This window comes from Ochotona princeps, chromosome 9 (assembly GCF_030435755.1).
Source record: "Ochotona princeps isolate mOchPri1 chromosome 9, mOchPri1.hap1, whole genome shotgun sequence".
NCBI classification, from domain to species: Eukaryota; Metazoa; Chordata; class Mammalia; order Lagomorpha; family Ochotonidae; genus Ochotona; species Ochotona princeps.
The window spans coordinates 78,027,867-78,046,185 of record NC_080840.1 but is presented as its reverse complement, the minus strand read 5'-3'; the positions used below and the strand labels follow the sequence as shown (position 1 = coordinate 78,046,185).

The window sequence follows — 18,319 nt, the reverse complement described above, 5'->3', positions numbered from 1 at the left end:
GTGAGAAGCAGAAAGGTGTTTATCGAAGAGCACCAAGTTTCAGTTATACAGGGCAAGCAATTCTAGAGACAGTTGTGCCTGACCTTACCATTGCTGTGCTGTGTAGTGGCCTTGCCTGGAAAGACAGGAGGAGGAGCTCTTGGAAGTGATGGTTGGGCTCACAGCGTAAATTGCAACAGTGTTCTTCCGGGTGCCCTGTATCTTCATCCAAGCCCAGCAAGCTGAACAGGCATGGCATTCTGTGTGTCTGTCACACCTCAGAAACGTGACTTTAATAAAAGGGGCTCCATGTCTGAGGGTTGCACAGTTTTATTTTTATCCAATCGTGGTTCCATACTTCTACAGTTTTATCCTTGCACATCCAAATTCCAGGCCCTTCTAACTATCTAAGTGGCTGCACACCTTCACCCTGGATGGCTGTTCTAAGGCTCCTCCTCCAATCCCAAGCAGGTGCATATGCAGTGAAGCAGCCTGCAGAGCGAGGGTGAGGCAGCTCACAGCTCCAGGAAGCATAGGGGCCTGGCACTGTAGCAGTGTGCACGGGAATACGCCCTACTCTTCTAGGAAGTTTCCTGCTCATTGTGGACCTCGTTAGAACCTCGCTACAGAGGCTGCAACCCTGGGTCCAGGCCCACGTGTCCCACACAGCCATGCCTCTAGACCTACATCCAATCCTGGTGGCTGCCCATTGTGGTGCGTTCTGGAAATGCATCCGAGGGCAGTTTCATCCCAGGGCAGATCACTCCAGACAGCACACCCAGACAACATGGCAGTATAGGTTAGTCATGCAGCTTGCCCAGATGTGGGTGTCACCCACAGGCTGGGTGCCGGAAACTTGTTGTCTGTAGTTAGAACAAATACGAATGGTTAGGGTGCAGCACAATAAGCAAGGCAGCAGCAGAGTCTCAGGGCGGTCTGCCCAGCAAGGCGCTGTGCATGTGACAGTGTCGACTTTGCTTTACTCCCAGCACTGGTGAGCAACATGTGGAACAGCAGGATGACCAGGTCTCCAGTGCCAGCAGACAGCAGGGTGACCAGACCCCTGGTGCCCACGGACAGCAGGGTGACCAGACCCCTGGTACCCATGGACAGCAGGGTGACCAGACCCCTGGTACCCACGGACAGCAGGGTGACCAGACCCCTGGTACCCATGGACAGCAGGTTGGCCAAGCCCATGGTGCCGGCGGATAGTAGGAGTCTGCCAGCTCCCCCATGGTACCTTTGTCCTGTGCACACTGCTACAGTACAAGGCCCCTATGCTTCCTGGAGCTGTGAGCTGCCTCACCCTCCCTCTGCAGGCTGCTTCACTGCATATGTGTGTGTGTGTCAGGTGTGTGGCTGTGATGTGTCAGGTCTGCACACCTGAGACACCTGCCACAGATGAATAGCACAGGGGCCCCTCCCAATGCGTGGAACCTGCTAATCAAGGGTGTGAGGTGGGACCTCAATGCCATTGTAAAAAATAACGTTTAAACTCCAGGTGTAGCGATTGATGGAAACAATCACGAAGCCAAAGAAAGACACATCCAGCTGGTAAAGAAGAGGGGGAAGGTCAAGGCCCTGGATGAGGAGCTATACAGTAAGTGGACAGGCCCCCGGCGCTGAGACCACGCACGCACACGGCTCCTGCAGGCTGGGCTCTGGAGAAGGAGGAGGACGTGCTCAGAGTGTGGGGTGGTTTATTTTAGGCAGTAGCATCTGGAGAAAGTTTTTTAAAAAGACGACACAGTAATTAATGTTTGTATTTTAATTCCTTTGGCGAATGATGCTGCTTTCTATTGATAGAAGTGGGACCTCTTTTTTCTTTTTTCAGTAGGCTTATTTTGGTTAAGAAGTGATCTCAGCCACACAATAACTCTCAGAACTGTGGCATGAGTGGGTCTGGCAGAATTCCCCTCCACACACACACACACACACACACACACCATGACCAGCCGTGCATGGTCTGTGGCAGTGACCCTGCTTCCACCATAGTAGTCCTCTGTGGCTGCATCTGATTGATTTTTCTTCTACATAGAGCAAGACAGCATGGACTTGAAGGTGGAGTTTGAGACGCATTTTGGCATTGCTCACACACGCTGGGCTACCCATGGGGTCCCCAACGCTGTCAACAGCCACCCACAGCGCTCAGACAAAGGCAATGGTATGTAGTATGGCCTCATTCTGCATTTTCAGTCCTACATCCCAGCCAGAACCCCTGCTGGCTCACCCCCAGATAACCACCACAGCCAGAGCTGGGACAGGCTGCAGACAGGAGCCCAGCACTCTCCAGCTGTTCCATAGGATGGCAGAGACCCAGCTGAGTTCCAGATACATTAGCAGAAACATGGATGGGAAGAACTGGCTCTCTGATGTAGGATGCTGGTGTCTCAAGATGAGGCTTAACCGGCTGCACCACAGCACCAAGCCAGAGAAAACAGTTTGTGGAATCAACTGGAGTCCTCACTCTAAGACATTCTAGCATGGTGCAAGTTCTTGCTAAGCCCCGTAGTAGAATGGAGATGACATGCATCCTGGCAGTTGCCAGGGCCATATCCATGGGCAGTTGCTGGCATACTCAACAAGTCCCATACAGGAAGTCTAAGGGAAAACAGGTCACAGGAAGCAGCCTCAGGTCCCTGTACAGTGTCCCTCTCCCGCACAGGTCAGTGGTGCCAACACCTCCCACAGAAAGTGCAGGGTACAGCAGCTTCCCTCCAAACCACCCCTCAGGCCCTTTGGCTTGACTGGGAAGGGGAGGAGAGCCCCATTCTCCCTGCTCAGCATCTGTGAACCAGATCTGCACCTGTGTCTACATAGGTAGGGTCTTCAGGTAGTGAAATTTTTGCTAGGAATTGTCCCTTGGGTCTGACTTTTGCCTTGAAGCATAGGGTGTCCTGAGACAGGTACCCCGTATCCAGGAGGAGGATAGCACAGTCCATGGGTTGACAATCCAGCAGGCTCATGTGACCCAACCCCAAATCAGAGGGAAGCTGGTCCCTGGAGCAGCAGCGCTGCCCCAGAAAGCACTGTACCCTGAGCTGTTGCCAGCTCCAGCCTCAGCCCCTTGCTCAGCAAGTGATAAGATGAAGTGTAATGACTCTGTCCCCAGAACAGGGAGACTCTGAGGAGATCTATCCACACCCAAACTTGGAAACTCCTGCCCTGACTCAGAATGAGTAATTGAAAACAACATGTTAATACACAAAATCTAGCAAGGGTCTTCAACAGTGTATTGAGTAAAGCCCAAGAGCATCCTTTCAACAAAGTCGTGCCTGGCAGTCGCACACAGAGGGAAACTCAACACAGGAGATTTTGCAGAGAAAACATGGATTCCAGGAAGCAAATTAATGACTGAAGATGACATACTTTATGAAAGAAAGTAGGACAGAGTTAAGGAAATAGTGTTAAGGAGCAATGTTGCAATATGTGTGAAGAAAATAAGAACTCAAGGCTACGGTGCTGTTAGAGGAGCTGCGGCTGGCATTCCTCTGGGAACTGGGCTGCCCTGGTACTTTTGCATGACCTCAAAGGTTCATGAAAAATGAAATCGGAAGACATTTATTTTGGTGCAAAACATGAGCCTTGCATATGATGAGTCTTTAATAAGCTCAGGCAATGGGTATACGAAAAACCTCTACATGGACTTCAGACCACTTTGCACCAGAATAAACTTTTTAAAAAAGGATTTATTTATTTTTATTGCAAAGTCAGATACACAGAGAAGAGGAGAGACAGAGAAAAATCCCCCATCTGATGATTCACTCCCTAAGTGGTCACAACTACCAGAGCTGCCCCGATTCAAAGCCAGGAGTCTCCTCTGGGTCTCCCACACAGGTGTTAGGGTCCCAAGGCCCTGGACCATTCTTGACTGTTTTCCCAGGCCACAAGCAGGGAGCTGGATGGGAAGTGGGACTGCAGGGATTAGAACCGGCGCCCATATGGGATCCAGGCACATGCAAAGTGAGGACTTTAGCTGCTAGACTACTGTATTGGGCCTCCAGAATAAACCTTTTAAGAATTTATTTGAGAGACAGAAGGTTTGTGAGAGAAAGAGGGAGGAGGGAGGATGAGAAAGAGAGTGCCCCCAGCTGCTGGCTCACTTCCAGATAGGTCGGAACAGCCGTTGCTGAGCGGGAGCCGGGAACTCAATCCTGTCTCCTATTGCTTTGGCAGGAAGCCTGTGCTGCTGCCTTCCAGGGTCTGCATTAGCAGAAAACTGGAGCAAGAATCCGGAGGCGAACTTGAACCCAGGTGTTCCCGTGTGGGGTGCAGACAGTCCAACTGGCATTCTAACTGCTGAGTCAAATGCCTGTCCCTGATCAACTCACCCATTGGTTGTTCCCATGAGTCTTTTTAAGTGCTCTCATAAATAGTTTGTGGGATTTTTTTTTCCCCAATAAAATAGAAAGTTGTGATGAAAATAAAGAAAAGCAGTAACAGAAAAGGCTTTAAAAGATCCAATGGGAGAGGTCATTCTGGAATTGAAGGGAAACTTGATGATGCAAAGGATCGCTGAAGTTCAGTGTTTGCAGAGAACATCCATCTCACACAGCTCAGTGCGATGACCAAAGGACATCAGGACTCTTCTGCCATCCAGATGGGAGGGCAAGGGAGGGGCCCTTCCCCCAATTCACTGCCCAGCTCCTTGTTGGGAAAACACAGTGGTGACTGAGGCAGACATACGCACTGTGCTCCCAGGGTCTGTCAGTAGATGGGCCGTGGTTGGTGCTGGGGAAGGCAACAGAAGCCACAACAGACATCCCCATGGCCATGCAGGGCTGTGGGTGGCCCAAAGATGCCAGAATGTTTGGGTCTTCCCGCTAGAAAGAAGTTCCAGGATTTTAAAGTGAAACAATGCTAAACTCACCAAAACGGTAGGACTCAAGTGTCACTACAGTCCAGTGCTCCTGCAGCAAAGACACACCTGCAGACCATGGCTTGGTGACCTCTTTGAGCCCAGAAACTAAAGAGAATGCCTGAAATAACAGAACTACTAATGCCTGTTTGATAATATTGTAGACCCTGCACAAGAGCTCACTTCACCGTCTGATTGAGATGCATGTTTCTGAACCAGAAAGGTGGATTTCCTTGGGTTTAAATTTGTAGTCCTCAGTCCCCAGTCACTGCACACCAAACTGGACCAGCGCTCTTTGCAGGAGTAGTGTCAAGCCTTCCATTCATTTTTCTTTGCCTAAACTTGACCTTTATTTCTTACTAGCATCTTCCTCAAATTGGTTTTTTTTTTTTTCAGAATTTGTTGTCATCCACAATGGTATCATCACAAATTACAAAGATCTGCGGAAGTTTCTGGTAAGAGCCTTCCTTCTGGGTGGAGACACCTTGGCTGCCTGGTGTTGGCTTTCCCCAGACACTTTCCAAACAGCTCATCCCACTCAGAAACACTCCCAGGAACTGGGTGAAACCCAGGCTGTCACACCTCAGCACTCCCAAGCTCTGCCACCACACGGAGCCAGCGGGGTGCTTGTGGTCCCCACTGGGGCCCGCTGGGGGCTCACAAAATCAGAATCTCAGGAAGCTTGTTTTGTTCCAGTAGCCACACGGCAGCGCACGTGGACTCACATGCCTGTGGAACATGGGGTAGAAAGGCAGACGGTGAACTTGTGGTGTGGCGAAGGGTGTGCGGTGTTGGTGGAAATCTGGGTGGGTTTGACTCAACATATTTTATCATTTTGAGTGTGGTGATTTTGCAATGTCCAGATTAATGGCCGGAACAGGCCATGAGGCAGGATGATCTCAGGGAATTCTGGGATGACTCAGAGGTGTTTGGCTGTGATTCTGGCAAACACTTTTCACCACTTCTTGGTTTCCCTCAGCCCTGCCTTGAGTCACTCCAAGGTCAAATCATTAGGGAATAGAGGGAGTTGGCCCAGCCATCATTGCACAATGACTACTATCTGACACGCTGTCTGTCCACATGTTCCAGGAAAGCAAAGGATACGAGTTTGAGTCAGAAACAGACACGGAGACCATCGCCAAGCTGATTAAATACGTGTTTGACAACAGAGAAACAGAGGACATTACGTTCTCCACACTGGTCGAGAGAGTCATCCAGCAGTTGGTGAGTTTCATGTCCCATCTGTTTAAAGTGCACTCAATGGGCAGTTTCGCACAAAGCACTTAGAGTAAAAGTGGCTCATCTGTAGTGTCTTAAGGTGTGGCGTCCCTGTAACTGCAGCATCGTTCTGTGCTTTAGGTTGCACATGTCAGATAAGAAGTGCCTTACTTCATCTGTGCCCCTCTGACTGGCTTTGCCATCTGCCAACATCACATGTGAATGTGGCCCTGGCAATTCATGTTGTCATCTGTTCAGTTGAGTTGTGCTCATGGTTACATATACAACATGAATTTAACTGATGTAGGAGACATGCAATTATAGTCTTTCCTCTTTCACTGATAAAGCAATTATTGGTCATAGCGAAGCTATGCCCACCACTGCTAAGTGAAATTAGAAACAAGAGGACGAAGAGGTGGTAGGTGCAGATTTATGAGGTATTTGAAAGGGTGCAAGGCTTAGTGGCAGGAGAGGCTTGTGGTTTTGTGTCACAAGACATCAGAACTCATCTACAGGCTGAAGAGATGTCCAAGACAGAACAAGCTGGTGATGCCCAGAGGGCTGGACCCAATGGGCAGTCTGCGCAGAGGGGATTGCCTAAGGGCAGGTTCCTCTTTGGCAGAGGAGGAGGTAGACACAGACCCAGTTTGGATTGAAGAGGAGGAGGAGGGTAAGGTTCCAGAGCCCATCCTCCCCGGCAGCATAGCTGTGGGACAGGTCCCCCTGGAAACAGGGCTCAGGACTGAGCATTCTGGACATTCCGCTCAGCAGCTGCTGTAGGCGCCATGTCGAGGTTTACTGTATGTCACTGTGGGGTGAGTCGTAAAGTCAGACTATTGCAAACTCTTCACCCAGTGACCTCCAATTGGGGGAATCCCAAATTTAGAGGCTATATAAATAGGAGCCCGTTTCATACATTTGTTCTTTAGGGAACTGGTTTCAGCACTGCCCCACTCCCTATAGCCTCCACAGCCTGTAATGCCTCAGTCCCTTATATGTAATGGGGCAGCATCTGCACTGCACATCCTCCTGTGTACTTTAGATCATCCCTAGATCTTTGATAGTCCCGAATACAATGCAAGTGCTGTGTGAATAGGTATGGAGCTGCAAATGCGGATAATGACAAGAAAACAGAGACTGGGCGTGCTCATCACCACGCTAGGTCTGACTGCATAGTGCATGCCTGCAGCCATGTAACCTCTTTTCCAGACAGTTTCAATCCCTAATTGGCTGCAAGGCAGGCTGCTCTTAATGTACAGTGTAATGTCTGATATTAAATACAGTCAACCCATTTGGTACCGCACCACAGAACATCTTTTCCATTTGGGAAGTTCCTCCCCCTTAATAGCATTTGGCTTCCCAGAAGCAGCACAGAGCTCTTAGGGGTGGAGTCTGGGAAATGTTTTTGTGTTCCCTCCTCCTTCCTTGTTTACCAAGCAGCAAGGACAGTGAGTTGCTCAGGGTCTGTCTGCAGCTCTCTCGTTCCGGGATGTTTGAGGAATAGGACATGCAGTATGAGAACCCCAGGCTATGCAGCTGAGTTGCAACCTGGACGTGACATGTTTGGAATAGCAGGCCAGGGTTCCATAGCTTGAGGGGTTCACATGAAAATTTGGATTTATAGCTGGCTGTGCATAACTGATATCTACAAGGGACATGGGGAATTAGCACAAGATGGAGAGAATACAGAGGAAATCTTTGCACCAAAAATGTTACTTTGGTGTGTGGAGTTAGGAGAGCTAAATCCTAGCTGCTTCTTTGCACCAGCCAGCAGGTTGAGTTACAGACAGATAATGACAACTGGTCCTTAAGAATCACAGTGAAAACCATTTTGGCTTCTCTTGGATTCTGTGTGTACCAGGCATTGTTCTGAACATTGGCTTATTGCCACCCCAGAAGTCACACAGATAGGACCGTTCTCACCTCCATGCACAGATGGCACAAAGAAAGCTAAAGACATTGCCCAGCTGAGAGGCAGAGCCCGCAGCTCCATGTTAGGCAAAGCACAGCTCATGGATTAGCCCTGTGGTACCTGAGCAGGTGCTGTGCTGAGGCGCAAGGCGGAGTATCCTCCCTCAATTCTCATTTCCTGTGGTTGCACCAGCTCATCACAGAGCTGGATCTCTGACGAAGTTCCTTGTGGGTCTGAGATGATGGGATTTACGTAGCTCAGTCTGAAACTCACAATTCCTGATCTTTGGTACCTCATCATGATGCCTACCATCCTTTATCATCATCCTGCACCTGCTGTTCCTGCATCCACTCCCTAACTTGATTCCAGGGCTGCCTGCAAAGCAGAGGGGCCAAGCAGTGCAGCCTCTGGTACAGGCCACTGGCTTGGCTAGCAAGAGGAAATGATCTTTGGCTCTCTTGTGTGTTTTCAGGAAGGGGCATTTGCACTGGTTTTCAAGAGTATTCACTACCCTGGAGAAGCCGTTGCCACGAGGTGAGACACAATGCACTGATATTTTCAGTGTCAAATAAATAAATAAGATGCAGCCACTCAGCTTGAGGCATAGGGAGAGGTGTGGCCTCTAGCACATGCAAGCTGTTTGCTGTCTTAAAGGACACCTGCACCTGTGCAGTCAGTGAGGCTGGGAGCCTCTAATTGTGTTTAAAGAGAGATCAGGAAATTGAATTTTTCTTCTATGCACACCCATTGTAAATTTGGTTTGCATGCTCTATTTTTAAGGATAGTGAAGAATTAGACTTTGGAGGCAATGTGCCATTGGAACTCATGTAATAGTGTTCTAAACACACTGCTAGCAGTAGTAAACCAGAAGTGCCCTGAAGCACTTTCTGGGGGGGGGTTTCTCTCAGGATGTGTGGAGGCTGCTGGCTGGGGGACCTAGGAGAGGAGGCTTTAGTTAGAGCCCCTCTGCAGCCTGCCTTTATGACAAAGGCCACCTTGTACTCCATCTAGGAGGTGTCACTCGGGCAGTAATGAATCCACCTGGAAATGGGCTGAAGCAGCCCACAAGTCAGAGGATGCGTTGGCATCTGTGAGGGATCAGTTCTGGAGCAGCAAAAACCTAATGATGCTCTAGTTCCTTCTCTTTGTTGGCATAATGTTTGCACAGCACCTGTACACATCCTCCTGAATGCTTTAAAGTATTTACTTATTGGAGAAAGAGAGCGAGAGCACTCTTATCCAAACTGATTCCTTCCTAACACATCCACAATGGCCAGGGCTGGACCAGAGCCCAAGCTAAGAACCAGGAACTCAATCTAGGTCTTCCATGTGGATGCCAGTGACCAGTGATTTGATGCATCAGTGCTGTGTCAGCAGGAAGTTAGAGTGAGGAGCTAGAATCAAGAATGTAACCCAAGTACTCTGACATGAAGCCCTGGGCCGAACACCTGACCCCTCCTGTAGATTTGAAGACATCTCTAGATTGTTGTGATAAATCCAATGCATACACATCATTTCATTTATGTGGATTTCAGATGTCCAGGCACAGCAAACTAAGTTTTGCTTTCTGTTCATTTCTGAACTTTGTTTTTTCCAAGTGTTTTGATCTATTGTTGGTTTAATCCTTGGATATGGAGTCCACAAGTTCAGAAGGCAAACTATCTAGCCACTCAAGCTCTAGGGAGTGACAGAGCTAGGCAAGAAGGCATCTCCAGGCAGACAAGTGTGAATTGGAAGAGTACCTATCCCTGGGATCCTGAGTGGGATGGGACTGGTCACCAGGTTGGCTGGAAATCTGATGAGGCTGTTAGTGATCTGGAATTCCCATGCTAGACTGCCATTCCTGCCCTTAAGAGCATCCTCCCATGGTTACAGCGTCTACCCGCACAGGTGTGAAAAAGCTGTTCCCAGCCACAAGGATAAGGCTTGTTTCGGGAATGCCAGGTAATGTCCTGTCCTGAGTGTTCAATCACAGATGACTTGCTCCATCTTCCTACAGGAGGGGCAGCCCACTGCTCATCGGGGTGCGGAGCAAGTACAAACTGTCCACCGAGCAGGTCCCCATCCTCTACAGGACATGTAAGTCTCACTGAGGACTCGAATGGGTGTCTGCCAGTCAGCTCCCCTCTGAGGCAAGGACACAGCCCCTGTGGCCCCACTGGTCCATAATTCTGGATCTGAAAGAATATCAGGCAACTTCAACTTGGCTGCATTTTTTAAAATTTCATCTTGGATATTTTCGACTCTGTACAAAAATGGAAAGCACAGTATAGCGGCAACTGTGTGTGCTGATGTGAGAGTTTCTTTGGTTTGTTTCTGTTTGCATTGCGCTCACGCTGCAGCCATTTCAAATGCTCTTACAGGGAGTGGCAACTGTGCTATTTGGGGAGCTTGTACAGGATTTGGCTGACACGGCTAGCACTAAAAATGGCAGTCTCCCCCACATGTATTCAAAAGGGAGACGGGCTCCTGGCCACATGCAAAGCAAAGCAGGCTGTTGCTGGGATTTGAATCACTGCTTCTTCTGCTAGGCACTATTGAGAACGTGAACAGCACCTGCAAAGCCAGGACCCGGAGGCTGGACAGCTCCACCTGCCTTCACGCTGTGGGTGACAAGGCTGTGGAATTCTTCTTTGCTTCCGATGCCAGGTGAGCCACCTGGGGATCTTCTTGACCGAGGTCCCGGAATCAGTCTAAACACTGCTGTATCGCCTTCAGCTGCCCTTAGAGCTGTCTTCTCAGGGCTCAGCAAGGAGCGAGAGCCATGGCTCATTTCTAATTTTAGAAAGGATAATGGTGTTGAAATAGGCACAGAGTAGTCCTTATCTTTTAGGGGTAGAAGCTGAGCTGTTTACAGAAGAAGTGATTCTGTGGCTGGCTGGCTTCAGAATATCTTGGAGGGGAGCGGAGGGAGTGTGGAGAAGAAGGGGGCTAAATGCTTTTGGGATGGTGTTACTGTACTCTCTGAAATGTCTCTGACATGGACTGCGTGTTTGGAGACAGCAAACAATCACTACCTTGTAACTGTGTTCTTCTTTCCTGGTCCAGCGCCATCATAGAGCACACCAACAGGGTGATCTTCCTTGAGGATGACGATATTGCAGCGGTGGCTGATGGGAAACTCTCTATTCACCGGGTCAAGCGCTCAGCCAGTGATGACCCCTCTCGAGCCATCCAGACCTTGCAGATGGAATTACAACAGATTATGAAAGGCAGGTGTCGTCAAGAGTCTGTGTAGAGCAGAAACTGTGGCCCTTGTTGGTGAGGGGGTGGCCCTGCGTTCTTCTCCACCATGGTGGGTACCACAGCCCTTCTGCCTGCCATGGCCATAGGTGGCATGGCAGGTGTGGTTCACAGAACTGAGGGCATATGAGGAATCTGGCAAATCCACAGGGGGCTTGATCTTTCCAAGTCATAATGATCTGACTCCCTAGAACCCATACCTGTGGCCCAGGTATCATTTCCCCTCCATTATGAAGTCTACAGAATACATATCCCAGATGGAGAGTCTATGTGCTTACACCCCCACTGGTCCCCTTCAAACTCTGCCCCACTGGAAAGCCTGAGTGGACTTTTAAGTTCTGTTACCATTCTAGTGCCCAAAGACCTCCGATGGTTTCCCTTGACCCTAGAGTAAAATCCAGTCCCTGCCGCAGACCCCAAGCTCACCCAACTCCACCCATGCTCAACTTGGCCCCATGAGACGCACCTCTTTGCGTACTATGTCCTGCCCATGCAGCCTGGCTATCTCCCCACCAGCCTAGTGCCTGCCCAACTGGGGCTCCTATACCTACTGTTACCACGGGATTGGCTCCTTTGACCAAGGGGTCCCACTTAGATGTCATCCTGCAAGGAGCTGCCCTTCCCTGATTTTTTTGTCTGCTCTGGCCTATCCCCAGCACGCATACCCACAATGGCCATCTTCTCACCCACTCTCTTTGCTCCATGGCCCTCTTTATAAGTGCTGTGTTGCAGGCAGAAGACAGGAAATGCCGGCCATGTGTGGCCTCAGCACTGCATGTATGCTACAAGCACTGCCCTCAAGTCTCAAGTCTCAGATGCAGCATCTGGGTCAGGGGCTCAAGCATCTTGTAGGTCATGGTCTCTGACATTGCTGAAGTCCCATTTAGAGCAGAGCCCTGGAAACCCACATGTTGACTGAAAAGGATTCTGTGTGTTACACAAGCTTATAAACATGTTTGTTAAAAGACAGTTGCTTGTTTCTTTGGGCTTGCTTGATTTGAATATCCCTAAGTAGGCTAGTTTGGAGACAGGAGACTTTGGATAGTAAACCTCTATATTCCCGCTACTGGACGTAAGCCTGTGAGACCAGCCTCATTCTCATTCTAACAGCTCACATCCTCCTTCCTCAAGCTGCAGGGTCTGCAGTGTACATCAGAGGGCCTGACCTGCTTCCCTCGGTTTTGTCCCCAAAGTGTCGGGCAGCACAGTCCCAGGAGATGTCCTTCAAATTTGTCACATGTCACCACTCCTGATTGAAATGTCACCAGATGGAAATTAACCCATTTCTTGGTATTGACCAGGTAACTTCAGTGCGTTCATGCAGAAGGAGATCTTTGAACAGCCGGAATCAGTTTTCAATACTATGAGAGGTCGGGTGAATTTTGAAGCCAACACAGGTAAACTTGAAGCAAGAGATGGTTGTTGTTCCTAGTTGTGTAAGTTTGTTGTGTCATCGATGACAGAGGCATTGCCATAGGAGGGCCAGTGCATGCAGAAGTAAAGTTTAGTGAAAAGAATTATACCTGATAAGCTGGGTGGACATATCAGAAAAGAAGTGAGAAGCCAGGCTGCCTTCACTGTAGCGTGTTTATGGGTCTGAGCCCTCTCCTTCCAGTCTGGGATGTCCAGTTGGATGGAGGACTTTTTAAGGGTGTGGGACTCTGAAAATTCCTCCCACAAATTCCTAATAGCACCCCTAGTGAAGAGCAGATAAGATTCCTAACCCACCCCCAGGGAGAGGACTGAGACCCACCCAACCAAGTTATTGAGCAAAGGTATGGGGTTTTGATATATAAATGCTGGCTTAGTACTACTACACTTATCCTCCTTCAGCCGCACAAGGACCCAGGGAGCAGGCTATGAACCAGAGCTTGCTGCTATGTTTGTGCCGTCACCCATCCGCCTGTCTACCCAGCCCTTAACCTCATTGCTTAAGGCTATGCTGTGCCCTGTTCAGGTGATAGTGTAGATACCATGTCCCAGCACTAACGCCGTGCTGTGTGTCCTGCAGTGCTCCTGGGTGGCTTGAAGGACCACTTGAAGGAGATCCGACGATGCCGACGGCTCATTGTGATTGGCTGTGGCACCAGCTACCACGCTGCTGTGGCGGTAAGTGCAATATGCTGGACCCTCTGAGAGTGCCTCCTAGGATGAGTCCCAGGTCTTCACTGTTCTTGTAGTCTTGGCCTTCTCATTTTAGCAAAACCTTTGCACTCATTCCCAGGAGCCATTGTGAGAACTGCCACTGAACCCTGTTTTCCACAAGTGACCAGTTGGTTAATGCAGCCCTCTTACCACCCAGGCAGGAGGGTGCCTTGTCACACAATGTCCCCAGTCCTTGTGGCACCTGTGACTAACTTGAGTCTGCATTCTTTTTTTTTTTTTTTAATTCATTAATTACATTGTATTATGTGACACAGTTTCATAGGTACTTGGATTCTCCCCACCCCTCCGCAAACCCTCCCACCATGGTGGATTCCTCCACCTTGTTGCATAACCACAGTTCAAGTTCAGTTGAGATTCCCCCATTGCAAGCATATACCAAACATAGAGTCCAGCATCTTATTGTCCAGTCAAGTTCAACGGCTTCTTAGGTATACCCTCTCTGGTCTGAAGACAGAGCCAGCAGAGTATCATCCCAGTCAATTAAAAGCTCCAACATACCATCAGCAAAAATTTACATCATTATGGAATTAATTGACATAGTAATGAGTAACCAATATGGTAAAAGTAAATGCGAGTTCTTAACCACCTTCTGTGACCATCTCATTGACATTTCAATTTTAGTTTATACACAACATATAACAAACCTAAGAGTCTGCATTCTTGTTGGCCTCAGACGCGGCAAGTTCTGGAGGAACTAACGGAGCTCCCCGTGATGGTTGAACTCGCTAGTGATTTCCTGGACAGGAACACACCTGTGTTCAGGGATGATGTTTGCTTTTTCATCAGTCAGTCAGGTAAGAGATCACTGCAACCAGGCTTGTGTTCATTTCCCTGAAGGTTCTCTGCCATGTGCCTTTGTGGCCCTCCAGCCTGTTGAGTTCTCTGTGCGCTACCACATGCAGCACACTTCCTTGAGCATCAGATCACCTGGCCTCCTGAGCCATCAGTCACTGTTCTATCTTAGTGGGAGGACAGCCAGGTCAGACAGAGCTGGTGTCAGGCTGGGGACCCAGCTCCCCTGGCCTCTCCCATGCCCCACAGCTTTTTCTTCCTCCTGTCTTCCCAAGTCTAGGACTTCAGGGACCACTCACTAATGTACACTAATTGTTTGCCAGACTTAATCAAGTGGAAAAAAATATTGAGATTCTAAGTTGAGAATAACTTTGGTGGGGGAAAGGTTTATTGTGCATAGTGAGGTGTGGAGAGGCCCTACTTGGTGAGGTGTAGGGCAGTGCCCTAACCTAGCATGTCCTGTGCCATCCTTGCACTAACTCGGCATTTGGGGCAGGGTGTCAGCAGGTGAACACGTTACGGCCTGACTGACACACTAGTCCTTGAAGCCCCAGGAACATGGGGAGGCTTCCTGGCTTATGCATGGGCCTGCTTCAGTGACTGTCCCACAGAAATAGTCTGAGTTCACATTGGGAGGCTACCGGAAGTGTTTCTTTTTGAACCAGACCTGACAAACACACTTTGGGGACCATTCTTGCACTTCTGAAATGGAGCAGCAAGTTCCATGTAGGAGCTGGGGGCAAGAGGACAGGGCTTAGCCTGGTAAACGCACACTGGAAAGCCTCCCCCCCCCTGCTCATATGGCAGGTGAGACTGCAGACACACTCCTGGCACTGCGTTACTGTAAGGACCGTCGCGCCCTGACCGTGGGCATCACCAACACCGTGGGCAGCTCCATCTCACGAGAGACCGATTGTGGCGTCCACATCAATGCAGGCCCAGAGATCGGCGTGGCCAGCACCAAGGTGGGAGCCTGGGGTGAGAGCTGGTGTGGGGGCCTGCGGCCAGGCCTCTGCTCCCTGTGAGTGGAGGCAGGGATTGCAATGACACCCCTTCTGCCTGCAGCATCGCTACCGTTTTCCCTGTTTTTAAATTCATGTTGTGTGTGACATGTGCCTCCCTTCTCTGCCCACTGCTTCCTGGTCCACAGGCCTACACGAGCCAGTTCATCTCCCTGGTGATGTTTGGTTTGATGATGTCCGAAGACCGAATTTCCCTCCAGGGCAGGAGACAGGAGATTATCCGGGGCCTGAGAACTTTGCCTGGTGCGTCTCTGAAGTCAACTTTTCTGTGTTTGCAAATTCATTGCCCGTTCCTGTTCACTCTCTTCCACAGTCTTCCACCGCCTCCTAAATGCACACAGAGAATCGCTCTGTCTGTGCCGAGGTGGAGACCCATTCTCCTCGCTGGGCCCTTGCAGTCCCTGACCCCTTCTCCTCTCCCCTCCATGGCTGCCTCCCTGTCCTTGTGACCTCAGAGTGAGTGGCAGGCTGACTGGGGTTTGGCCTACCTTCACTGGGAAATGAGCAGGGCTTTGTCTAGTAGCTGAGATACTGAGATCCCACACAGGAGTTCAGTTCCTGACTCCAGCTTCCCACTGATGCAGACCCTGAGAGGTAGCAGTGATGGCCACTCGTGTGAGAGTCCTGGATTAAGTTCTGGCTTCTGACTTTGGCCCCAGCCAAGCCCCGACTGTTGGGGGCATTGAGGGAGTGCACCAGATGATAGTATGTGCGCGCTCACACTCTCTCTCCCTTTCTCTCTCCCTCCCTCTCTCCTTTGCCGATAAGTGATTTTTTTTAAAATTGCTTGAGCTAACCTGACACTTGAAGTAAAACAACTGAGCGTATTTTATCACCAGTGATAGACTTCAAGCTTTCAGCCAAAACTTGAGACCGTATATCTACTGCCATGAACTTGACCACTTCCCAGTATTCAAAGATTTCTCTGATTAAATCATGGTGATGTTTTCTGCTGAAACATTTTTGCAGCATTTGCATAGCTTTCTCTCCAGTGCCTGGTGTGACAAAGTCATGCAAAAAAATGAACCAATCAACTTGAGGTACAAGATAGACTGTTGAATTTTAAAGTAGCGAAATAGAAGTTAATTGATTTTACACTCCAGTTTTGCAGTTACCCTTTTATGAAACTGCCAAAACTTGAATTTGACCTAATATCAAAGAGAAGTATTTGAAATTATTACTGTGCTGTTTTAAAATGCCCCTCCTATTTTCAACTGTGCATCTCTTCAAGGCCAGAGTTTTGTCCCTATACTTCAGCAATAAGTATAGCAGATTGGATGCAGAACAGATACGTGCAAAAATGTAAAATGTTGCAATGTCACTCTTCTCACTAATTTTTTAAAGATTGATTTTATTTTTATTGGAAAGGCAGTTATACAGAGAGGAGGAAAGACAGAAAGGAATATCTTCCATCCGATGGTTCACTCCCCAAGCGGCCTCAACGGCTAGAGCTGAGTCAATCCGAAGCCAGGAGCCCGGAGCTTCTTCCAGGTCTCCCATGCGGGTTCAGGGTCCCAAGGCTTTGGGCCGTCCTCGGCTGCTTTCCCAGGCCACAAGCAGGGAGCTGGATGGGAAATGGCCACAAGAAGGTAGCTGCCGGGATTAGAACCGGTGCCCATATGAGATCCTGGCACATTCAAGGCAAGGACTTTAGCCACTACAGAATCGCACCAGGCCCCTCACTATTTTTTAAGATACATTATTAGAATGGGTTTATTATTACTTCCAGTGACTTAAGATTTTAAAATTTCCTCGTAGTGTTTTCTAATCCGGTAAATGTAAACCACCACCACAATAGGGCACTTAGGGATTTGGAATAATTTGAAAGAGTGTCAGGGAATCTTAAGGTCCAAAAGTCTACGAACTGCTAGTTTCTACCATTTCCTGCTGGCTTTGTCCCCAGACATCACAAGTGACAAGAGCTGCTGGCTTCAACCTGGCCCAGCCATGACTATTGGGGGGCATTTGGGAAATGATCAGCAGATGGAAGATCTCTGTCTACCTTTCAAATAAAATGAAAGACAAACAAAACAGATACTGAAGCATTACAGTATTTTAAAAACTTTTGTCTGATACACCATTTTATTAATATTATTTCTTTAAGATTTATTTTTACTTACTTGAAAGACAGAGTATTAGAGAAAGGAGGAGAAAGAGATATTCCATCTGCTGACTCACTCCCCAGATAGCTGCTCTGGCCGCTGCTTGGCCAGGTTGAAGCCAGGAGCCCCAAGATGCTCGGATCTCTCACTTGGTATAGGGACCCAAGCACATTGTCCGTCTTCTGCTGCTTCCCAGGCACAGAAGTGGAGCAGCTGGGACTCAAACTGGCACCTATTTGGGCTGCCAGCATCATAAGCTGATGCTGAACCTTGTATGTCATAATGCCAGCACCTTATTTATTTATCTAGATTTAGAGGTTTCTTTTATTTACTTAAAAAGCAGGGAGAGAGATTTTCCGGCAGCTTATTCACTCCCCAAATGGGTGCAGTGGCCAGAGCTGAGCCAAGACTAAACCAGGAGCCTGGAATTCCATCCAGATCTCACTCAGGGTGGTAGGGGCCCAAGGACCTGGGCCATCTTCCACTGGTTTCCCAGTTAATTACCGGGGGGGGGTGGGGGGTGGGGGGGGGCTGGGTTGAAAGTAGAGCAGTTAGGACTTAAACCAGTTCCCATAATGGGATACCAGCATTAGGACAGCAGCTTCACCTGCCGCACCATATAATGTCAGCTCCTTACTTTCCACCTCTGCTCTGTGCATGACTCAGAGCTGATCAAGGAAGTGCTGTCTCTGGATGAGAAGATCCATGATCTGGCCCTGGAGCTATACACACAGAGGTCACTGCTGGTGATGGGGCGAGGCTACAACTACGCCACTTGCCTGGAAGGAGCCTTGGTGAGCGCCCCTCTTCCCACCCCGCCCCTGCCCATTACCCATGAAGCAGAGCCTCCCCCCAGCCCCCGCCTCACCAAGCACCATGAGAGCAGGCATAGGAGGCATCCTGAGAAACCAGCCGAAAGGAGAGTGGACCCTGGGCTCGGGGAGCCTTTGGTCACTGATCCTGTAGTCAGGCTGTTCTGCCTCTTGGGATGCAGAGAAAGGTGAAGTAGGTGCCTGTTTCCAGGCAT

The 18,319-nt window shown here is 49.3% G+C and overlaps 1 protein-coding gene across 1 annotated transcript in view; it reads left to right on the top strand.

Annotated features, from left to right (window-relative positions):
* Positions 1-18,319, top strand: part of GFPT2 (glutamine-fructose-6-phosphate transaminase 2) — a 34,062-nt gene that overhangs the window by 10,823 nt on the left and 4,920 nt on the right. The window contains exons 3-16 of the mRNA XM_004599023.4: positions 1,481-1,579; positions 2,018-2,143; positions 5,234-5,292; positions 5,927-6,061; positions 8,440-8,501; positions 9,967-10,046; positions 10,499-10,616; positions 11,016-11,179; positions 12,512-12,607; positions 13,222-13,319; positions 14,050-14,170; positions 14,976-15,133; positions 15,319-15,433; positions 17,959-18,086. Coding sequence (XP_004599080.1) covers positions 1,481-1,579; positions 2,018-2,143; positions 5,234-5,292; positions 5,927-6,061; positions 8,440-8,501; positions 9,967-10,046; positions 10,499-10,616; positions 11,016-11,179; positions 12,512-12,607; positions 13,222-13,319; positions 14,050-14,170; positions 14,976-15,133; positions 15,319-15,433; positions 17,959-18,086 — 1,559 coding nt within the window. The remainder of the gene's footprint in view (positions 1-1,480; positions 1,580-2,017; positions 2,144-5,233; positions 5,293-5,926; positions 6,062-8,439; positions 8,502-9,966; positions 10,047-10,498; positions 10,617-11,015; positions 11,180-12,511; positions 12,608-13,221; positions 13,320-14,049; positions 14,171-14,975; positions 15,134-15,318; positions 15,434-17,958; positions 18,087-18,319) is intronic.